The sequence below is a fragment of the Pseudophryne corroboree genome, chromosome 3, assembly GCF_028390025.1.
Source record: "Pseudophryne corroboree isolate aPseCor3 chromosome 3, aPseCor3.hap2, whole genome shotgun sequence".
Taxonomy (NCBI): Eukaryota; Metazoa; Chordata; class Amphibia; order Anura; family Myobatrachidae; genus Pseudophryne; species Pseudophryne corroboree.
Genome location: NC_086446.1, coordinates 45,396,115 through 45,420,994, shown reverse-complemented (window position 1 = coordinate 45,420,994; position 24,880 = coordinate 45,396,115). Strand labels below are relative to the sequence as shown.

The window sequence follows — 24,880 nt, the reverse complement described above, 5'->3', positions numbered from 1 at the left end:
ATCCCCACCACTGCTGTCCTGCTGCTGCTGGCGCTGAGCTGACTGGATCAAACCAGATCTAGCAGGCGCACAGGATCCTCACATCGCGTTCCCAGTTGTGCATTGTGTGGGTGCATGGCTGATGTCATGATGTCACCCACACAATGCATCAATGGGAACGCTCCAGACTCAGAGAGGCGGCAAGTCACACTTGGATCGCGATCTACCGGTGAGAGCTCCGCAAGCTACCGGTAGATTGCGTTCAACGTTTTGGCCGCCTCTGTGGTAGAGTATGCTCAGTTCCATTCGAGGCCTGTGCAACATCTAATCCTTACCAAATGGAATGGTTTTCATCAGACAATAAAAACGCAGACTATGGTCCTTACTCTGGAAGTAAGGAGGTTGTTAGCCTGGTAGCCTAGTGACTGCAGACATCCCATCTGGACAAAGGGAGACCCTTTTGGATCTCAGATTGGGAAATTCTGACAATGGATGACAGCCTACAGGGCTGGGGAGCAGTGTCAAGAAGGTCTTGTTTCCAGGGGCAGTGGACAAGGAAAAAAGTTTCCTTCCAATAAATATATTGGAACTTCGGGCCATATACATGGTGCTGATTCAGGCAAAGGACATCCTTCAGGGGAAACCAGTTCAGATCCGCTCGGACAATTCAACGGCATCATCGAGGAACTCGCAGCCAAAAACAATGAAGGAGGTAAGTCGCACATTAAAGTAGGCAGAACTTCATCATCCAGTCTTGTCCGTATTGTTTGTCCCGGGAGTCCTAAATTGTGAAGCGTATTTTCTCAGTCGACACGCCATTCAGGCAAGCGAATGGGCGCTACACCCGGAGGTCTTCCAGACCCTGGTCGACAGGTGGAGGTTGCCGGAGATGGATCTCGTGGCGTCCCGTCAGAACAACAAAGTTCTCACATACGGGTCAAGAACAAAGGATCCCAGAGCGATCTTTGTGGATACCCTGTCAGTGAGATGGGACTTTCATCTGGCTTATGTGTTTCCTCCAATCACCCTAATACCCAGGGTGGTGAGAAAGATAAAGCAAGGAAAGGGTGCCGTGATACTAGTAGTTCCGGCTTGGCCCAGAAGGCATTGGTACACAGATCTGCAGAGAATGTCGATGGATGCCCCACTTTTGCTTCCTCAACGTCCAGATCTACTGATGCAGGGTTCTTGTTATCACAGACACCTGGAGCGACTGTCTATGACAATGTGGCTCTTGAGACCTCTATCCTGAAGTCAAGCGGATTCTCACAACAGGTAATTCAAACAATGCTCAGAGCAAGGGAACCTTCCTCAGCTCGCATTTATCACAGAATATTGTAAGCCTATATTCAGTGGTGCAGTGAACGGAGATTTGACCCTAGGTCTTTCAGAGTTTCCAGGGTCATAGCATTCCTTCAGGCAGAAATGGATAAAGGTTTAAGGGTGGCTTCCTTGAGAGTGCAAGTATCAGCATTGACTGTATTCCAAAAGAAAATTGCCAACCTACAGGATGTGCACACTTTATCCCAGGTAATGCTGCACATTCAACCTCCTTTTGTCCTCCTACAGTGCCTTGGGACTTAAGTGTAGTCCTAAAGGCCCTTCAAGTTGCCCGATTTGAACCACTTAAAAAAGTGGATCTTAAATGGTTGACAGCTAAAGTTCTCTTTCTACTGGCCCTGGCTTCAGCTAGAAGAGTTTTAGATTTAGGGGCATTGTTATGTGGTCCTCCATTTCTGCTTATTTTTTTTTATCCATATAGAGCAGTTCTCAGAACTAAATCTGGGCATCTTACTAAGGTGGTGTCTAAATTCCACCTTAACAAAGAAATTGTAGTCCCGGCTTTCCAGGGGCCGGGCCTTTCTGCATCGTTGGATGTACTCCGTGCCTTAAGGATCTACATAGATTGTATCAGTGCTATCAGAAAGACAGATTCTTTCTTTGTTCTCTACGGATTTCACAAGAGATGATAGCCTGCTGATAAGCAGACACTGGCGAGGTGGCTTCGGAAGACTATTTCAGAAGCATACTGATCAAGCTGATCTCCATGTGTCGGCTAATGTCTCTGCTCACTGTACTCATTAAGGTAGGTCCATCATGGGCATCCAACGTGGTGCTTCAGCAGAACAGATATGTAAGGCAGGCACATGGTCTTCCATTAACACATTCATTAGACATTATGCCGTTGATACCGTTGCCTCTTAGGACGCTGAATTCGGGCGAAGGATTCTCCTGTCCAATCAGGAGCGTCCCTACCACTGAATTGCTTTGGCACATCCCAATGTTATTCTGAGGACCCTGCCGGAGAAATATGCGTTATGGTAAGAACTTACTGTTGATAACGATATTTCTCCTAAGTCCACAGGTTCCACAGGGATCCCACCCTGAAGCACCTGATTTGAGGATCCTTTTACTCACCTCTTCCTTTTTGTACGGAAAGGTGTCCATGTGTGTGTGTTCTTCTCGCCTGATTAGGGCTCTCTATGATCCTCCTGCCTTGAGCTTTGAAAAACAACTGATTTGCCTGAGCCAGGAGGCGGGCTTATATGGATGGGCCCGTTGCATGCTGGGAGGCCGAAATACTTTCATCGTTATGTTGCAAATCCGCTGTCGCTTCTTCTTATCCCAATGTTATCCTATGGATCCTGTGGACTTAGGAGAAATACCGTAATCAACTGTAAGTTCTTACCATAATGTATATATTTCCATATCTCTCCAGCAGATGGACAGAGGGGCAGGAATACCTCGGAGGGACATCTAACTTTGTTTCCAGATTTTAAATTAGAAGAGAAGAACATCACACGAGATTCTGCAGGAGAAAACCTTATTACCCCAATTATACATCCAGTGCCTCATAGCGCAGATATATCATCTGATCCCTCTAACCATGAGGAGGGTAACATTAATTCAGATGTTTCTACACATAGTGCAGCTCCTACAGATGCTACAGTCATTCCCTCTTCTGAATTTGTTAAATCCTGTAATAATCAGTCAGTTTTTGTTAGACAGAAGAATCACACAAGTAAGAAACAATTTTCATGCTCTGAGTGTGGGAAATGTTTCAAATATAGAGCAAATTTTGTTGAACATCAGAGAAGTCACGCAAGTGAGAAGCCATTTCCATGCTCAGAATGTGGGAAATGTTTTACAAAGAAATCATCTCTTATTATGCATCACAGACTTCACACAGGTGAGAAGCCATTTCCATGCTCTGAGTGTGGGAAATATTTCAAATATAGAGCAAATTTTGTTGAACATCAGAGAAGTCACACAGGTGAGAAGCCATTTCCATGCTCAGAATGTGGGAAATGTTTTACAAAGAAATCATCTCTTATTATGCATCACAGACTTCACACAGGTGAGAAGCCATTTCTATGCTCTGAGTGTGGGAAATGTTTCACACAGAAATCTGCCCTTGTTGTACATCAGAAAAGTCACACAGGTGAGAAGCTGTTTCCATGTTCTGAGTGTGGGAAATGTCTTGCACATAAATCCACTCTTCTTGCACATCTGAGAATTCATACAGGTGAGAAGCCATTTTCATGCCCTACATGCGGGAAATGTTTTACAAAGAAATGCAAAATTGTTGAGCATCAGAAATGTCACACAGGTGAGAAGCCAATTTAATGCTCTGAGTGTGGGAAATGTTATATGCGAAAATCCGCTCTTGTTGTACATCAGAAAAGTCACAGATGAGAAGCCATTTTCATGTTCCAAGTGTGGGAAATGTTTTACACGTAAGTCAAGTCTTGTTACACATCTGAAAAATCACACAGATAAGAAACCATTTCCATGCTCTGAGTGTGGGAAATGTTATATGCGAAAATCAGCTCTTGTTGTACATCAGAAAAGTCACACAAGATGAAAACCATATCGGTGATCTGACTGACATGAAAGAGTTTTGCAACATCTACCTATTGTAAAAGTCATTGATAGTAATATGTACAGTTCCGTTAAAGAGTGAATTCTCAAATGTATATTAACATTACATAACAGTTTTGGAGGGCAATTCAAAACTTGAGTCTTTGCCATCCACAAAGTGGAATGGTCGTCATCGACATAAGACTGGAACACATCGCACATGTATGGATCTTATTGCAGTCTCTTAGATGTAGGTGTCTGCTATATATTTTCACCACATTTTGGCCAAAGCCAAGGAATTGATTTGTGTTAACTGTGATATTATTTCCATCCAAAAGTTGCGACAGGTATACAGCCAGCTCCAATTGAGGAGCCTGTCGTTTTCTCCGGCTGAATGATGTGATAACAAACTCTTTCATCCCTGTGGGAGGCTGGACACAATAGGTATTGTGCGTGGTGTTAGGAGCCTGGACATTTTAAAACTGAAGCCAACTCAAGCTCCTCCTCATACACACAACGTTTCCAACCAACATCAGTTTTTCTTAGTGCTGGTGTTCCAGGATGCGCTCCATCTAGTTTTGAGTTTGGCAGATTTTATGTTTTTTTGTTTTCTCTTTGGCTGATAGAGAGGTAGGTGGGGGAGTTCTTTCTCCTTCTCTACTACCTCCAGGGGCAGGGGGCCTTTATCTTGTCTCAAACATACCTTTCATGCCCAGAAAATAGGAAGAGAGTGTGTTGGATCTGATACAACACCACCCCCGTCCAGTGTGCCGTAGTTGAGGCATGCCAGATTGGTCGGACAGCCAACCAGGCCCGGATCAACACACAGACATTAGGCATACTGAGAAGAAGGACCATCAGGAAAAGCCCTTGGTGGAAGCTCATAGGTTATGCTTCAGGGTTAAATGGTTAGATTTAACTTCAGATGCTTGGGTAAAAGACCTATGCATGGGTTTCTTTTTTTAAATCTTATTCTAGATCTACCAGTGTTTGGCTTTACAAGAGGTTATACAAAAGTCCCGATACCTGCCGGCAGAGAGGTGGGAGGTTTTTTTGTCAAACCTTTTCCTCGTGCAGTAGCCAGACGAGTAATTTTGGTAACTGCACTCGAGAGTCTTTACTAAGGTTTGAGAACAGTAGTTTCTCCAGAGATTCTGTTAGATCATGTCATAGTAACAGAACAAGAATTCATTTCCCATGGTTGGGTAATATATTGTTTAAAATCAAATATAGTTTTAGCTCAAAATAAGCTTTTCCTGGGCAGTGTGACTGATACCAGATTCAGGAGGGGTTTTCTTTCTGGGAAACAAGATTCCATTCTTACAAAAATGGCTCTTGAAAAAGAAGGCATTAAAGCATTGTGCGAAATTGTCTCCATCTATGAGGCAAATCCGTTCACCCAATTTCACTCTTAGAAGTTCCAGATAAAGATTTTATGGAAATGCTACAGATCCCTATCCTCATCTGTAATCTCATCTCACCATTGAGTTCACTGTTGTAGACAGGTTATTCTTTTATGATGTCAGAACAATAGACCTTAATCTATGAAGTTGAGGGACAGCACAGGTTTCAGGGCAAGTGGACGCTGGAGGAGCCTTCATTCCACATCAGTGTTCTGAAACTTTGAGCTGCCTTCAGTGCCCAAAGATCTCTTTACATAGACCTTTTCTTAGCTGAAGTCTACATAAAGGGTCAGGTAGTCTAAGTCAATTTAGACCAAGGGTGGCCAACCAGTTAGAGCCAAAGAGACAAAAAATCCAGTTAGGTACATCAAAGAGCCGTCATCAAGCCAAAGGTACACGTGCAAAAAAGGGGTGTGGCCTTGTGCCTGCTAGACCATGCCCCGGTATAAAATACATTGAAAAGGCCACTTCCACATAAAATTATTGAAAAAGCCAGATTCACATAATATATTTCAGCTCCCCTATGTGTCACTCCAGCCAGCACCCTGCTGCATCACTCCAGCAAGCTCCCGCATATGTCACTCCTGCCAGTTCCCCGTGAGTCACTCCTGCCATCACCCTGCTGCATCACTCCAGCCATCCCTCCCATGTGTCACTCCTCGTACCACCCTTCTGTGTTACTCCAGCCAGCTCTCCCATGTGTCACTACTTCCAGCACCCTACTGTGTCACTCCAGCCAGTTACTACGTGTGTCACTCTTGCCACCACTCTTTTATGTCACCCCTGCCAGCTCCCTCGTGTAACTCCAGCCAGCTCCCCCTTGTATCACACCAGCCCCTACAACTCGTGACATTGAAGCAGCCTCTTATGTGTCCTCAGTTTGCCTATATTATCCGGCTCCCTCAATTCTCAGTGACCGTAGTGCTGCTGTGTGTCTGGCTGGAGTGCAGCAGTTTCCAGATATATTGTGGTCATGTGATTTTGAGTGTTGGGGAGCCACATTTGAATAAAGAAAGCCTCATGGGGCTCAAGAGCCACTGGTTGGCCACCACTGATTTAGACCGTGCTATTGCAGTAGCATTTTTGAACCATCAGAGGGGATACCAAGATTACCCAGACCATGGAGACATAAAGGACCTTCCTTTGGGTGGAGAAGAATGTGTCGACTCTCACAGCTTTGCATTTTCCCAGTGTGAGCACTGGGATGCTGACGATTTCTGCAGACAACCTAAAAATTTGGGGGAATGGTCACTTCATCCAGATGTTTTCCAACAGATAGTGGACAAATAAGTTCAAACAGATATTGATATGATAGTCCAGAATGAACTTCAAAGAAATACATTACTGTGCCAAGACGAGATCTGGAGTCAAAGTTTGTTGACATACTGATGGTCTTTTGGATTTATCCCCTCATTTATCATGCTCCAGAAGGTCCTGGAAAAGGTAAAGAGCATGGCATACTTGTTGCTCTAGAATAGATTTACCAATTGGTTACTGAAATACAAAATCATTTTAGATAATGTGAAAAAGACCACAATGAATGCTAGGTGTCCTGCATCACCCAAATGTACTGTAAGTTCCCATTTTAACCTTTAAGTTAGCACAACTTTACAGGAGGTTCTTGTTACAGGGTAAAAGTGGGGGTCTGAAAGTTCAGATTTTAGCCATGTCAGTGTTTTTTTTTTGTTTGTTTGTTTTTTTGCAGAAAAAGTCTTTCCCCCTTTTCAAGGCCAGTTCTGAACCTCTGTTTAAAGCCATTTTTTAAAGATACCCCACCAAAGAAAAAGTTGGGATGCCCTTGTTATAGATCATGCTATTTTTACTGGTGTTCTTGTGTAATTAAATTTAAAACAAAATAAAATAACGTTAGAGTTTCAGTTGATAAGAATGTATTCCTGGCTTTATTTCCTTTGTCATCCATATATTTATTGGAAAAGTTGCCATAAAAGATGGTCAATGTATCTTGCAGTTTTTGGCAAAGGGTCATCAAAGATGTTTGGTGAATTTATTGGTAGTATATAACCAGTCTAGTTGGTGGGGTATGTATAGGTGATAAGTAATGTTAACTTTTGTAAAAATGGATGAACCCTCCCCTAGTGAATGTGAAACTAGAAACATTTATAAACCTCGGATTGCTGTAGCTTAGGAATCATAGTTTAGAATACTCCACTAACAAATGACTCCGTAGTCAGCACGTCCTCTTCTTTTTACATTATAAGAGCTCCTATGGTTTAGAATTGAGAGTTCTAGTGTTAGCCTGTTTCCAAGTGCATCTTTCTTTTCTCTTTTGTTGTATGTTACCTGTGATCATCCTTAGAAACTTCTGAAGCTGAAGATGTTGATTGTGCAGTAGAATGTGTTGCCAAGGTGCAACAGAGAGAGGAAAGTGATAGATTGAGGTGAAGCTGGTGGGGTTAACGTCAAAAACCTAAAAATGCCTGGATAAGATGTTTTGTGTGAAATTATGTTATGTTTCTCTTACGTCCTAGGGGATACTTGGTATCCATTTAGTACCATGTGGTATAGACAGGTCCACTGGGAGCATTGGGCACTTTTAAGAACATGATAGTGTGGGCTGGCTCCTCCATCTATGCCCCTCCTACTAGACTCGGTTTAGAAAATGTGCCCAGAGGAGCCGGTCACGCTTCTGGAAGCTCCTGAAGTTTTCTGCATTTATTTTCTAAGTCTGTTATTTTCAGGCAGGACTTGATGGCACCAGCCTGCCTGCTTCGTGGGGGGTGGGGGTGGGGAGGCCCAACCTCTCTCAGGGTTAATGATCCAGTTCCCCGCTGACAGGACACTAGCTCCTGAGGGAACTATTCGCAAGCCCCACCACGGCGAGTGTACACTCCCGCAGCACGCCGCCACCCCTAACAGAGCTAGAAGAATGAAGAGTGGTGAGTACAAAGCCGGCGTCCTGGTTAGCGGATCGCCGGCCATTATGGTGGTATTAGGGTACAGAGACGCACGACTTCTGCATGGGGCAGCTGGGTCTCCAGACTCGGTACACAGTGCAGACGCACAGCTTCTGAGGGGGCGAACTCAGTGTCAGTACACTAGATGTGTACACAGTACCCAGACTGGCAATACAGACTTAAAAGGGGGACTGACTCCATTTTAGGCACAAAATTACCTCAGCCAGTATAAATAAGAGCGGGAAGACCGCGTGTCATTGAAGAGGCTTCAATATGAGTGGATCCAGCAGCTGACAGGCGCCATTTTCCCTACTGCAGGTGACACAGACACTGATTGACAGGGACGCGCAGCTCCTCCGGAGAGACTCCAGATTACTTCAGCGGTACCAGGGGGTCATAGCAGGGGGGAGCGATTTATTAGTGTACTAAATCCCTAATCTAGGTACATAGTCTGCGAACTGGCTAAACTTGGCATTAGCGATAGGGGCGCTGTGTGCTGGTTCCAAACCTCTGTGTATCCCTGAAAGGGCTGTTTGTGGGTTAATTGTGCATTTATCCTTTTCCTCTGTGTATAAGCTGTCACTATACAGTATGTCAGACAATGAGTCAGACAGTGTTCTTCCCCAGGGGGGGTCACTAGTGTGTACTTAGTGTAGTGTCCCTTCCCAGGCTAGTGGGGCTGAACCAGCGTGGCTGGACTCCATTAGGGGGGTGATCTCTTCAATTTCTACTAAGCTATCTCCGAACGAGAAATAGGTGCAATACTTAAGACAATCTATGACTGAGTTTCGGAAAAGAGACTCCGTACTCTAGTCAGTGTCTCAGTCCCCTGCCATTTGTCCGCAAAAACGTACTTTGGCCCATGTCCTGCAGTCTGACTCTGATGATGAGGGGTCTGACATGGAGGTGGGTGAGATGGACTCAGAGGTGAGGGAGGGTACTCTGTCATGGAATAGAGGCTCTCATAGAAGCTATCAGAGAAGTTCTGACTATCCCTGATTAGGTGACAGGGAAGATTGAGGAATCTCATTTTAATATAAAGAAGAAGTCCTCAGACACTTTTCCTGTGTCTAAGGAACTTAATACCCTGTTTGAAGAACCGTGGGTTAATCCAGATAAGAAATTTAAAATCCCTAAACGGTTGTTATCATCTTTTCCTTTTCCTCCTGATAGTAAAAAATTGAAAAATCTACCAATAGAGGATGCATCGTTATAGTGGATGCATCGTTATCCAGGCTATCACGGAAAATTGTACTGCCTGTACCAGGTGCAGCCTCCCTAAAAGACGCGGATGATCGCAAAATTGAGACTACTCTCATCTTTGTATACAGCTGCAGGGCTGGCCCAGAGACCCACCATAGCATGTGGGTGGATTACGCGAGCCATTGCAAAATGGTCAAGTAACATTATTGAGGGGTTAGATACCTTGCATCAAGAGGAGATTATTTTGCTCCTGCAACATATACAGGACTCTGCAAACCTTATGGTGGAAGCCTTAAAAGAGATAGGCTTTCTTAATACACGTACTACAGCTATGGCAGTGTCAGCATGCAGGGGTTTATGACTATTCCAGTGGACTGCGGATGCGGACTTCAGGAAAGGCGTGGAAGGCCTATCTTTCACAGACGAGGCCTTATTTGGAGATGAACTCTACAAATGGATCTCCAAAGCTACGGCAGGTAAGTCCACATACCTTCCTTCTGCAGCTCCCCCAGCTAGGAAGACCTCTTCAGTTCCCAACCTACAGTCCTTTTGGACAGCAAAATTTAGGGCAAGGCCAACGGTTCCTCTGCCTCAGCCAGAGGGGCTAGAGGTAAACCACAGAAACCTGCTACTACAGGTTCACCGGAACAGAGTTCAGGCTCTGCTTCCTCAAAACCTTCCCCATGATGGTGGACCGCAATGCCTGGAAGACTGTCAGGTGGGAGCCTGGCTAAAATGATTCAGTCACATATGGACAAGATCGTGCCAGGATCCCTGGGTCATAGACCTTATATCCCAGGGCTACAGACGAGTTCCAGGACCTCCCACCTCACCCCTTCAAATCAGGCTTACCAGTTTCAGAGAGGCAAGAATAACCTTACAGGATGCCATTCAAAAACTGTTACAGATCCAAGTTATTGTTCCAGTTCCACATCATCTACGAAACAAGGGTTACTATTCCAGCTTGTTTGTAGTACCGAAGCCCGACGGTTCGGTAAGACCGATTCTGAACCTAAAATCATGGAAACCGTTCTTACGAGTGTTCAGATTCAAGATGGATTCTCTGAGACCGGTGATCTCAGGTCTGGAGTAGGGGGAATTCCTAGTGTCTCTGGATATCAAGGATGCCTACCTTCATATTCCAATCTGGCCACTTCACCTGGCTTATCTACGTTTTGCACTGCAGGACTGTCACTATCCGTTTCAGGCCCTGCCATTTGGTCTCTCCACGGCACCGAGGGTATTCACCAAAGTGATGGCAGAGATGATGTTATTACTCCGCAAACAGGGAGTGAACATAATTCCGTACCTGGACGATCTTCTGATAAAGGCACTGTCCAGGGAACAACTATTGGAGAGCATTGCCCTCTAGACCAGACTACTTCTGGATAATGGGTGGATTCAGAATTTTGAAAATCTCACCTGGAACCAACACAGAGGCTTCAGTTCCTGAGAATGATACTGGACACAGTCCCCGCCTTCAGGGGGAAAATATTGGCTTCCTACGAAGCAATTCAGTACGGAAAGTTTCATGCAAGGCACTTCCAGCTGGATCTGTTGGACAAATGGTCCGGATCGCATCTTCACATGCACCAGAGGATTCGTCTGTCCCCAAAAGCCAGGATCTCCCTCTTGTAGTGGCTACAAACATCTCACCTTGTCTGGGCCGCAGGTTCAGGATTCAGAATTGGATTCTACTAACCACAGGTGCAAGAGTATCTTCATTATGGAGTTGTCATACCTAAGCCATCTCAAACTTCATATAGCTTGGGTGCTAAAAGTGTTAGTAAAAGTACAAATTGTAAGAAAAAAAATATGGACACTTATTTCTAAAATCTTTTTTAGTGCCACAAAATAGCAAAAAATGTTGAAAATTGAATAAGTATAAGGAAGACGGAAAAAAATAAAAAGCAAATATTTTTATTTATAGGAATCAATCTCAAATTTTATTGTACTCTTGTTTCTAAATTCAAGAACAAAAAAACTCAACAACAAGACAACAAAATACTACTCTAAATTAGATAACATTAAAAGTTAAAAATCACGCTAAGTTAAAATCAGATTTTTTGTTAAATTGAGGTATGATGTCTCTAGATTTCAACCTGGTTCTAATGTATCCATCTCTTTCGGGTTCACAGACTGCTGCAGCAGCCTCTGTTACTAAACGAACACATCGTTCTACCGCTTGCGTGTGACACAAAAATCTGGGGAATGTCACTAACTCTTTGTTGGTGATACATCTCTCGATATTTTCACGGCTGATCGATCATGTTAAGGGTGGTTCATAATCATCATTGGTGTAGCACTTGTGACCTATCATTTCGAAATATTCCGAAGCATGAAAGTTCAGCTCAGGTACCTTGAATTTTCTGATTTGCTTCATAACTTTGTTCTCGTTTCTAATCTGTAAGATTTGGTGAAAAGCCAGTTTTCTAATATTCACTCTGTTATAAGTTAGCATAGCTAGCAACATATTTTCGGTTTGCCCGAAATACGCATTTCTCTGCATCACAGGATCAACAAGTTTTTTCAAACTTTCAGGAAGGTATCTTCTGAAGAAAATCAATTTCCACAGATTTCGGGGTCCATTCCAAACTTCTGGCAGCGTTTTGATTTCAAACCAAACTGGTGCGGATACTTTTACTATATAATTGGTTAGAATTACCAGATTCTCTGTTGGGTCATCAGTGCTAATAAACAAGCGAAGTATCCAACATGCAGTTGTCAGCCACCTTGAATGGGACATAGGGCCTAGTTGAAGATTAGACAAGTCTTGTGTACACTTGCCAGAAGTAACAGCCTCGACAATTTTATAGAGGTATTTCTGGCCACCACTCAGCTGTTTTAAATCGATATTGGGCATTGGATTTCCTTCAATTGGTTCATACTTAACAACAGGTAAAGCGCAATCTTTTAAAGCTTTTCCAATGGGACCAGCAAAAGAATTCGGCCCATGTGTCACTCCATCTAAGTGGATTAACAAGTGTCTTAGAGGAAGCTCATTTAAATGAAGACACACAAACCAGTGAAGAGGCTTCCTGTAGTGAGTTTCCAGCATTAGTATAATGCCATTTTCGTAGCCAGTGTTCACAAATTTTTGCGTCACATCCTATTGAGACTAAACTCTTTGTTTTGTAGTCTTTTTCGGACAAGTAATTGGTAATAGGTTTGGCGATATTAAGAGAGTTTCCTGAGGATGGCATTACGTGACCCAGGTATTTTGAATTTGGTTCACAAACTAAAACCACATGTACTTTGATAACTGTTACTGGATGTCTCACACCATCTTTGGTAATCATTTTCTTAGACTTGTCCTTCCTGCCATCAAAGTAAATCGACTGTATCATGGGAGTCTGATCATCAGTATCGATACATTTCAAGTGAGACCGGATTTTCTGCCTTTCCCGTCTGATCTTACTGCGGTTTACAAGAGAGATTGAGATTATACCCCAATCCTGGAGCAGTGCAGATGACACAGCTGCTGCACCCCGATCAGATATCCCCCATCTGTCACATTTGCGCGCCAAAGTTGGGAGGCTCTTGCAAATTTGAGCATTGGTAACAGATGTAAGCTCTGAAGGAACTAAAGATGAGTTTGTAGCAGTACTACCTGAAAAGATATTCTTGACAAGCTGCAAAAACATCAGTGTTAAAACCGAATAGCCAATTTTAAAGCTCAAAACTATGTTTTATGGTCCTGTGGCACCTCAAGTGAATCAGTTTGGGAGGTAATTTTTATTTAAGAGCACTGTAGTATCAGTCTTAACATTTTTAATACCCAAGCTTATTGAAATAATGGAATTCACGGAAATGAGAAAAAATAGAAATGTTATACCTTTTTTCAAAACTTTTAACACCCTGTGGCACCTCAAGATGACATCCAATTTTGAGGCGATGTTAGGTACATGGAGGAACAACTTTCTCACGCCCAAACATTTTTTTGATTTCTAAAAAAAGTGAAAATTAGATTTCTCACTTCACCCTAATATACAATGCCCTTCAGCAAGCTGCATTTCTTCAGAATCATGCTATTCAGGTCCAGTCGGACAATGTGACAGCAGTGACATACATAAACCGACAGGGTGGACCGAAAAGCAGAGCCGCAATGTCAGAGGTGTCAAGAATTCTCTGGGTGAAAAAATACGCAGTGGCGTTGTCGACGGTCTTCATCCCGCAAGTAGACAACTGGGAAGCAGACTTCCTCAGCAGACACGATCTGCACCCGGGTGCATGGGGCCTTCACCCGGAGGTGTTCCAGTGGTTCACATGTCGGGGATATCCACAAATCGAAATGATGACCTCTCGTCTCAACAAGAAGCTCGAGCGGTATTGCTCCAGGTCAAGAGACCCACAAGCAGCGGCGGTAGATGCTCTGACAACTCCGTGGGTCTACCAGCTGGTGTACGTGTTTCCTCCACGTCCTCTGAGCCCAAGAATTCTAAAAAGAATTAAAAGGGAAAAGGTTCAAGCAGTCCTCTTTGCTCCAGACTGGCCAGAAAGGGCCTGGTATGTGGATCTTTTGGAGATGCTCTTCGAAGATCCGTGGTCTCTACCTCTTCGCGAGGATCTTCTACAACAGGGCCCGTTCATCTATCAAGACTTACCGCCGCTACGTTTAACGGTATGGAAGTTGAACGTCTGATTCTAACGAGGAGAGGCATTCCTGACAAGGTCATTCCGACTATGATCCAGGCTCGAAAGAGGGTATCGTCTAAACATTACCATTGTATCTGGAGAAAATATGTCTCTTAGTGTGAGAGCAGACAATATTCTGCAGTGTAATGTCATCTGGGACGTTTCCTGCTTTCTCTGCAGTCGGGAGTGGATGCGGGCCTACGTCTAGGCTCCATAAAAGTCCAGATTTCGGCCTTGTCTATTTCTCTTACATCCTAGAGGATGCTGGGAACTCTGTAAGGACCATGGGGTATAGACAGGCTCTGCAGGAGACATAGGCACGCTAAAGACTTTAGATGGGTGTGCACTGGCTCCTCCCTCTATGCCCCTCCTCCAGACCTCAGTTAGATCCTGTGCCCAGAGGAGACTGGATGCAGGGGAGCTCTACTGAGTTTCTCTGAAAATACTTTTTGTTAGGTTTTTTATTTTCAGGGAGCACTGCTGGCAACAGGTTCCATGCATCGTGGGACTGAGGGGAGAGAAGCTTAAATGATAGGCTCTGCTTCTTAGGCTACTGGACACCATTAGCTCCAGAGGGTCGGAACGCATGTCTCACCTTTCGCCCCGAAGCCGCGCCGCCGTCGTCCTCACAGAGCCGGAAGATAGAAGCCGGGTGAGTATGAGAAGAAAGAAGACTTCAAAGGCGGCAGAAGACTTCAGATCTTCACTGAGGTAACGCGAAGCGGTAATGCTGCACGCCATTGCTCCCACATTACACACACATTAGCGGCACTGTGTGGGTGCAGGGTGCAGGGGGGGCGCCCGGGGCAGCAATTATGAAACCTCTAGGGACACTGGCATAGATATATACTGCGGAGGCAGTATATTACAAAAACCCCCGCCAGTATAAAGATTTGAGCAGGGCCAAAGCCCGCCGTTGAGGAGGCGGAGCTTGATTCCTCAGCACTAACCAGCGCCATTTTCTCCACAGCACGCTGCAGAGAAGCTAGCTCCCCAGACTCTCCCCTGCTGAACGCATGTACAGAGGGCAAAAAAGAGGGGGGGGGGGCACATTTATTTGACGCAGTGAGTATATTTATATGAAAGCTGTACTGACTGGAATTTTATTCCAGTGTCCGGTGGCGCTGGGTGTGTGCTGGCATACTCTCTCTCTCTGTCTCTCCAAAGGGCCTTATTGGGGGACTGTCTCTATATATATATATATATATATGTCCCTGAGTGTGTGGGGGTGTCGGTACATGTGTGTCGGCATGTCTGAAGCAGAAGGCTCATCTAAGCAAATGGTGGAGCAAATGACTGTGGTATCGGCGACTCCGACACCTGATTGGTTGGACATGTAGAATATTTTAAATGCAAATGTGTCTTTATTACATAAGAGCTTGGACAAAGCAGAGTCCAGGGAAAAAACAGGGAGTCAATCCATGGCTTTGGCTGTATCACAGGGCCCTTCAGGGTCTCAGAAACGTCCCGTCCCAAGTAGCAGACACTGATACCGACACGGATTCTGACTCCAGTGTCGACTACGATGATGCGAGGTTACACCCAAGGGTGGCCAAAAGTATTAATTATATGATTATTGCAATAAAAGATGTTTTGCATATCACAGATGACCCTTCTGTCCCTGACACGAGGGTATACATGTTTAAGGAAAAGAAACCTGAGGTAACCTTTCCCCATCACATGAGCGGAACGCGTTATTTGAAAAGGCTTGGGAAACTCCAGACAAGAAACTGCAGATTCCCAAGAGAATTTTTATTGCGTATCCTTTCCCTGCACAGGACAGGTTAAGGTGGTAATCTTCGCCCAGGGTGTACATGGCTTTGACGCGCTTGTCCAAAAAGGTGGCGCTACCGTCTCCAGACACGGCAGCCCTCAAGGATCCTGCTGATCGCAGGCAGGAAACTAGCTTAAAATCAATTTATGCACATACGGGGGTCCTTGCTCAGACCGGCAATAGCGTCGGCTTGGGTGTGTAGTGCAGTAGCAGCATGGGCAGATAACTTGTCATCTGACATTGATACCCTAGATAGGGATAGCATTTTATTGACCTTGGGTCACATTAAAGACGCAGCCTTATATATGAGATGCCAACTCAAAGAGACATATGGAAGTTTTGCCTTACAAGGGTGAGGTTTTTTTTGGGGAGGGTCTCGCAGACCTGGTTTCCACAGCTACCGCGGGTAAATCTACTTTTTTACCTTATGTTCCCCCACAGCAAAAGAAAACACCGCAATATCAGATGCAGTCCTTTCGGTCGCATAAGTCCAGAAGAGGTCGGGGCTCATCTTTCCTCACCAGAGGTAAAGGTAGAGGGAAAAGAATGCCGGCTACGGCTAGTTCCCAGGAGCAGAAGTCCTCTACTAAATCCACCGCATGACGCTGGGGCTCCACTGAGGGAGTCCGCGCTGGTGGGGGCACGTCTTCGACTCTTCAACCAGGTCTGGGTTCAGTCAGACGTGGATCCTTGGGCGATGAAAATTGTATCCCAAGGCTACAAACTGGAATTCGAAAAGGTGCCTCCTCGACGATTTTTCAAATCGGCTCTACCAGCTTCTTCCCCAGAGAGGGAAATAGTTTTAGCTGCAATTCAAAAACTGTGTCAACAGCAAGTGATTATCAAGGTTCCCCTAGTCCAACTATTCAACCCTGTTTTTGGTCCCGAAACCGGATGGCTCAGTCAGACCCATTCTGAATCTAAAATCTCTAAACCTGTACTTGACAAAGTTCAAATTCAAGATGGAATCGCTTCGGGCAGTGATCTCAAGCCTGGAAAGGGGGGATTTTATGGTGTCACTAGACATAAAGGATGCATACCTTCATGTCCCCATATATCCCCCTCATCAGGCATACCTGAGATTCGCTGTACAGGACTGTCATTTCCAGTTTCAGACGTTGCCGTTTGGGCTTTCCACGGCCCGAGGATTTTCACGAAGGTGATGGTGGAAATGATGGTGCTCCTGCGCAGGCAGGGAGTCACAATTATCCTGTACTTGGACGATCTCATGATTAAAGCGTGATCGATTGATCAATTGCTAAAAAGCGTGTTGCTCTCCCTGAGAGTGCTGCAGCAGCATGGCTGGATTCTAAATCTACCAAAGTCACAGTTGATTCCGACGATTCGGCTATCTTTCTTAGGCATGATTCTGGACACGGAACAGAAGAGGGTTTTTCTCCCAATGGAAAAAGCCAAGGAACTCCAGAACATGGTCAGAGACCTGCTAAAACCAAAAAGAGTGTCAGTCCATCAATGCACTCGAGTACTGGGAAAAATGGTGGCGACCTACGAAGCCATCCCCTTTGGCAGGTTCCATGCGAGGACGTTTCAGTGGGACCTTCTGGACAAGTGGTCGGGGTCCCATCTACAAATACATTGGAAAATAAGCCTGTCCCCCAGGGCCAGGGTGTCTCTCCTGTGGTGGCTGCAGAGTGCTCACCTTCTCGAAGGTCGCAGGTTCGGCATTCAAGACTGTGTTCTGGTGACCACGGACGCGAGCCTCCGAGGATGGGGAACAGTCACACAAGGAAGACATTTTCAGGGTCTATGGTCAAGCCAGGAGGCTTGTCTACACATCAACGTACTGGAATTGAGGGCCATATACAACGGCCTACGACAAGCGGAGAATCTTCTTCGCAACCCACCGGTTCTGATTCAATCAGACAACGTCACAGCCGTGGCTCATGTAAACCGCCAAGGCGGGACAAGGAGCAGAGTAGCAATGGCAGAAGCCACCAGGATTCTTCGCTGGGCGGAAAATCATGTAAGCCCTCTGTCAGCAGTCTTCATTCCGGGAGTGGACAACTGGGAAGCAGACTTCCTCAGCAGACACGATCTCCATCCAGGAGAGTGGGGACTTCATCAAGAAGTTTTTGCAGAGATAACAAGTCATTGGGGACTTCCTCAAATAGACATGATGGCGTCACGCCTCAACATAAAGCTTCAAAGGTATTGTGCCAGGTCAAGGGACCCTCAGATAGTAGCGGTGGACGCCCTGGTGACACCATGGGTGTTTCAGTCGGTCTATGTGTTCCCTCCTCTTCCGCTCATCTCAAAAATATGGATGATCATAAGACGAAAAAGAGTGCAGACAATACTCATTGTTCCAGATTGGCCTCGAAGGGCCTGGTATTCAGATCTTCAGGAAATGCTCACAGAAGATCCGTGGCCTCTTCCTCTCAGGGAAGACCTGTTGCAGCAGGAGCCCTGCGTGTTTCAAGACTTACCGCGGTTACGTTTGATGGCATGGCGGTTGAACACCAAATCCTAGCTGGGAAAGGTATTCCGGAGGAAGTCATCCCTACTCTGATAAAGGCTAGGAAGGAGGTGACGGCGAAACATTATTACCGTATCTGGAGGAAGTATGTATCTTGGTGTGAAGCCTAGAGTGCTCCTACGGAAGATTTCCATCTGGGCCGTTTTCTCCACTTTCTACAGACAGGAGTGGATATGGGCCTAAAGTTAGGCTCCATTAAGGTTCAGATTTCGGCCCTATCAATCTTCTTTCAGAAAGAATTGGCTTCTCTCCCAGAAGTCCAGACTTTTGTAAAGGGAGTGCTGCATATCCAGCCTCCTTTTGTGCCCCCAGTGGCACCATGGGACCTTAACGTGGTGTTACAGTTCCTTACTGGTTTGAACCTCTTCAAACAGTTGAGTTAAAATTTCTCACTTGGAAAGTGGTGATGTTGTTGGCCTTGGCATCTGCGAGGCGGGTGTCCGAATTGGCGGCTTTGTCTCACAAAAGCCCCTATCTGATTTTCCATGTGGATAGAGCAGAGTTGAGGTCTCGTCTTCAATTTCTGCCTAAGGTGGTTTCATCGTTTCATGTGAACCAACCTATTGTGGTGCCTGTGGCTACGGGGGACTTGGAGAATTCCAAGTCTCTTGATGTAGTCAGGGCTTTAAAAGTTTATGTAGCCAGGACGGCTCGGGTTAGGAAAACAGAGGCACTGTTTGTCCTGTATGCAGCCAACAAGGTTGGCGCCCCTGCTTCTAAGCAAACTATTGCACCCTGGATCTGTAACACGATTCAGCAGGCTCATTCTACGGCTGGATTGCCAGTACCAAATTCGGTAAAGGCCCATTCCACTAGGAAGGTGGGCTCTTCTTGGGCGGCTGCACGAGGGGTCTCGGCATTACAACTTTGCCGAGCAGCTACTTGGTCGGGTTCAAACACTTTTGTTAAATTCTACAAGTTTGATACCTTGGCTAAGGAGGACCTCCTGTTTGCTCAATCGGTGCTGCAGAGTCATCCGCACTCTCCCGCCCGGTCTGGAGCTTTGGTATAATCCCCATGGTCCTTATGGAGTCCCCAGCATCCTCTAGGACGTAAGAGAAAATAAGATTTTAAGCCTACCGGTAAATCTTTTTCTCTTAGTCCGTAGAGGATGCTGGGCGCCCGTCCCAGTGCGGATTAAATTCTGCAAGACTTGTATGTAGTTATTGCTTACATAAGGGTTATGTTACAGTTTTGATCAGTCTCTGACTGATGCTGTTTTGTTTCATACTGTTGACTGGTTCGTATGTTCCCAGTTGTACTGTGTGGATGGTGTGCGCTGGTATGTATCTTGCCCTTAGATTACCAATATCCTTTCCTCGTACTGTCCGTCTCCTCTGGGCACAGTTCTCTAACTGAGGTCTGGAGGAGGGGCATAGAGGGAGGAGCCAGTGCACACTCATCTAAAGTCTTTAGAGAGCCCATGTCTCCTGTGGAGCCCGTCTATACCCCATGGTCCTTACGGAGTCCCCAGCATCCTCTACAGACTAGGAGAAAAAGATTTATCGGTAGGTTTAAAATCTTATTTTTCTTTAGAAACAATTGGCTTCTCTCCCTGAGGTCCAGATGTTCTTGAAAGGTGTTCTGCACATCCAACCTCCTGGCCTTGGCTTCAGCAAGACGTGTGTCAGAACTAGGGGCGTTGTCTCACAAGAGCCCCTACCTGATTTCCCATGAGGACAGAGCTGAACTCAGGACTCATCAACAATTTCTTCCTAAGGTGGTGTCTGCGTTTCATATCAACCAACCTATTGTGGTTCCGGTTGTTACAGACACTTCTGCTAAGAGAACAGCTTGTCACAGGGAATCGGACTCGCTGTTCATTCTCTATGATCCCAATAAAATTGGTTGTCCTGCTTCAAAGCAGTCAATTGCACACTGGATCAGGCTCACTATCCAGCATGCTTATTCCACTGCAGGCTTGCTGGTTCCAAAATCTGTACAGGCCCACTGTACTAGGTCGGTGGGTTCTTCTTGGGCGGCTGCCCGGGGTGTCTCGGCTTTACAGCTCCGCCGAGCAGCTACTTGGTCAGGTTATAACACATTTGCAAAGTTTTACAAGTTCGATACTTTGGCCTCTGAAGACCTTCAGTTTGGTCGATCAGTTCTACAGGAACCTAAGCACTCTTCCACCCGGTTTGGGAGCTTTGGTACTTTCCCATGGTACTAAATGGATTCCTAGTATCCCCTAGGATGTAAGAGAAAATAGGATTTTAATTACCTACCGGTAAATCCTTTACTCGTAGTCCGTAGGGGATACTGGGTGCCCGCCCAGTGCTTTGTTCTTCCTGCGCTGTTACTTGGTTAAGTAATGTTTGGTTCAGCTGTTGCTGTTCCTGTTTCAAGTTTGGTTAGCATGGCTTAACTCTTGTTATGTGTGTGTTGGTTCGGAATCTCACCACCTTACTTATCTATCCTTCTCTCAAAGTATGTCCCTCTCCTCGGGCACAGTTTCCTAGGCTGAGTTTGGTAAGAGGGGCATAGAGGGAGGAGCCAGTGCACACTATCAAATTCTTAAAGTGTCTAAGGTTCCTAGTGGACCCCCTACGGGCTACGAGAAAAGGATTTACCGGTAGGTAATTAAAATCCTATTTTTTGTGTTATGATACTAAGTTTCTCCTGTTATGCTGATGCTTCCCCACCTACAGTATCATACTGTCGTATTTTGACTACAGCAGGGCCGGATGCTGGGAACTTTTTAGTTATGTGGGACACGAACATACCGTATATACTTGAGTATAAGTCGACCTGAATATATGCCGAGGCACCTAATTTTACCCCAAAAACCTGGGAAAACTTATTGACTCGAGTATAAGCCTAGGGTGGGAAATGCAGCTCTAGCCGTACACAGCCCTCAGTGCCAGATATGCCCTCAAACTGCCAGATATGCCCCACAGTGCCTGATATGCCCCACAGTGCCAGATGTACCTGATATGCCCCACAGTGCCAGATGTGCCTGATATGCCCCACAGTGCTAGATATGCCCCACAGTGCCAGATGTGCCTGATATGCCCCACAGTGCCAGATATGCCCCACAGTGCCAGATGTGCCTGATATGCCCCACAGTGCCAGATATGCCCCACAGTGCCAGATATGCCCCACAGTGCTAGATGTGCCAGATATGCCCCACAGTGCCAGATGTGTCCCACATTGCCAGATGTGCCCGACAGTGCCAGATGTGCCCCACAGTGCTAGATACTTACCCTCCGTCACTCCCGCGCTGTCTTCTGAAGGAGGGACACGGAGAGCGCAGCGCGCGGCTCTCCTGTGTCCCTTCTGCATCTCCGGCGGCAGCGGCGTGTGTTAAAGGAAGTGCCGGTTCGTGCACTTCCTTTAACACACACACCGCCGGAGATGCAGGAGGGACACAGGAGAGCTGCGCTCTCCTTGTCCCTCCTAACGCTGACTCGAGTCGATTATAAGCCGAGGTGGCTTTTTCAGCGCAAAAAAACGTGCTGAAAAAGTCGGCTTATAATCGAGTATATACGGTAATTTTTTCTTCTGTGAAACCTTTCTATTATGCCATAAATTGACCTTTAATGTGATCAGCTTAGTATGAATAAAATCATTTAAACGTATGTCTCAAGGTGTCAACGTTACTGTGATAGTCACTTAAAAAATAGTATGGCTAAGAATATGATATATTCAATCCTTGAGTTTAGGAATCCTAATATGATTCTGGATTCTAATTCATGGTACCGAAGAAACTAAATCCACTAGAGATACCTTTCTTACTCACTGATAGCTGTGCCGACTAAGGGATCCGGTCTGAAGAACGACACTGTCTAGGTCGACAGGATTTCTAGATCGACATGTGCTAGGTCGATAGGTCAAAAGGTTGACGTGAGATTTTTTTGGGAAAAAGTATTATTTTTGAACTTTTTCATACTTAACGATCCACGTGGACTACGATTGGAACGGTAATCTACCCGAAGCATGGGGAGGGAAGCGAGCCATGCGAGGAGACACTGTGCACTAATTCGGCTTCCCGGTCACTGTGCGCAGAAAACGACACACACAAAAAACATGTCGACCTTTTGACCTAGAAACCCTGTCGACATTCCAACCCTGTTGACCTAGTGACTGTCGACCTAAACATTGTCGACCTAGACACTGTCGATTTGATGATCCACACCCGCCGATTGATGAGTGTTAACCAATAGAGTTGCAATGAGTTTATGAGGGAAAGGGACCCAGTACATCCTGAGAGGCTCAAAGCTTTGCTTTTTGGTGCCTGATCCTGGTCTCCACCAATCATACCCCAGTGTTAACCCTGTGGATGCCCATGGACCTAGAAGAAAAAGCATTAACAAGGGTAAGTTTTATCATAACTTTTATTTTTTAAGTTAATTGGCAGCTGGGCAGGATCAATTTAAAAGGTACTAATAGGTGCTACTGCTCCGTATTTTGTTTCCCTGATTCGCAAGGGCCCTCTGACCCTATGGGTCCGGTATGGGTGTCCCATTTGTTTCCTACATTGTCGGGCCTGACCACAGGACTGCTGTGAGGCTACAAATTAGTTCATTAACTCCCAACTACAAACACCTGTTGTCTGCGAGCTCCCTGTTTGGTCAATGCTAAAACTTAACAATTTACTTCCAACTAGATATACATGCTTTCTGTGTTTCACAAATATTGTAATGTATATCTGTAACAAAATCTCTTTTTGCATTTATTCCTGTGAATGTGGAAATAACTAAGAATATTTCTCTTAGAGGATGCCTGGGGTCCATATTAGTACCATGGGGTATAGACTGATCCACCAGGAGCCATGGGTATTGTAAGAGTTTAATAGTGTGGACTGGCTCCTCCCTCTATGTCCCTCCTACCAGACTCAGTTTAGAAAATGTGCCCGGAGGAGCTTTTCTAGTTTTGTTGTTTTATTAGAGTTAGGCAACAGCCTCCCTGCTTCGTGGGACTTAGGGGGGGGGAGGAGGGGAGTAATGTCCAACCCTCTGAGGTTAATGGCCACTATCTCCACTGACAGGACACTGAACTCTTGAGGGTGATCGTTCACTCCCGCAGCATGCCGCCACCCCCTAACAGAGCCAGAAGATCGCGGTGGTGAGTGTGTCACCGGGGAGCCGGTGTGTATGGCAGCTACAGGGTTGGAGCACAGTACTAACACCGCTCCGGAAAGCTCAGCGGTACAGGTGTGGCGCTGTGAGGGGCGCCCTAGGCCAGCGCAATACCCTTACAACTGATCGGGGGCTGCAGTATCGCTGCTAGCACCATTACCTCAGGCCAGTATAGATATTCAAAGTGCGTGAAGATGCACCATGTTTGGGGGCGGAGCTTCTCAGAGCGGACCCAGCAGCTCACCAGCGCTATTTTCTCCCTGCAGATCCGCACTCTGAGACGCTGACCCTCCACGATGTCAGCTATCCTGTACGGTACCAAGGGGGTTGTAGAGGGGGGGGGGGGGGACTGTCTATTAACTGTGTAGTTCTATTAAGGGTACACAGCGCCAGGCAATTATTCTATAACTGCCTACTGAGGTGCTGTGTGTGCTGGTTCCAAGCTCTGTGTTTCTCTGAAGGTACTTGGGGGAAACTGACATTTTCCTGTGTTTGTGTGTATGCAACTTTCTCACATAACCATGTCCAGGGACTCTGTGTCTTGTGCGGCAGAATATGTATCTTCAGAGGAATCCATTCCATGAACACAGGAATGTAATATTTTGTATCAGCCTTCCGAATCCGAGCCCCAGTGGGTGGCTTCAATTAAGGGAATGATATCCCAGATTTCTACTAGGATTGCACAATGAGACTGAATCACAGATTTTAAAACAATCTGTGGAGATTTTGTCTGGTTCTGTCCCCACTACCTCAAAATTCCCTGGTGCATGCCCCAAGAAACGTGCGCTTGCTCAGATTATGCAAGTCGACACGAACACCGATTCCAACATGGCAGAGGGTGATGCAGATATGCGGGTTTGCGGCTTCCCTGGCAAGAGGGGTGCAACTCATGATTGAGGCTATTAGGGATGTGTTACACATTACTGACAAACCACCTGAGCAGGTAGAGGAGCCTTACTTTACGGACAATAAGAAAGTATCCCTTACCTTCCCTGCGTCTAAGGAATTAAATGCATTATTTGAAAAATCCTGGGAAAATACAGAGAAAAAATTTCAGATCCCAAAGAGGGTTCTTGTGGCTTTTCCTTTCACTGAGGATGATAGGAAAAAGTGGGAAAACCCACCTATAGTAGACGCTTCTGTATCTAGACTGTCTAAAAAGGTGGTTTTACCTGTCCCTGGGTCTACCGCTTTGAAAGAACCGGCAGACTGCAAGATTGAAACTACGTTCAAATCCATATACAGTGCTTCAGGAGTGGCGTTAAGGCCCACTATTGCCTGTGCATGGATTTCTAAAGCCATAGTAAAGTGGTCAGGCACATTACTAGAGGACTTAGATTCTATGGATAGAAGTGACATTGAATTGTTTTTACGTAACATACAGGATTCTGCGGGTATCATGGTGGAGGCCATCAAGGACCTGGGTAATCTGACTGCAAGGACGTCGTCCATGGCTATCTCAGCACGCAGGGGACTCTGGCTACGCCCATGGTCTGCAGACGCGAAATCCAGGAGAAGTGTGGAGAACCTGCCCG

The 24,880-nt window shown here is 45.8% G+C and overlaps 1 protein-coding gene across 1 annotated transcript in view; it reads left to right on the top strand.

The window, feature by feature from the left end:
- The window catches only part of LOC135057140 (zinc finger protein 16-like), a 90,565-nt gene extending 83,434 nt beyond the window's left edge, over positions 1-7,131 (top strand). The window contains exon 10 of the mRNA XM_063963037.1: positions 2,699-7,131. Coding sequence (XP_063819107.1) covers positions 2,699-3,606 — 908 coding nt within the window. The 3' untranslated portion in view covers positions 3,607-7,131. The remainder of the gene's footprint in view (positions 1-2,698) is intronic.
- The last annotated feature ends 17,749 nt before the right edge of the window (positions 7,132-24,880 follow it).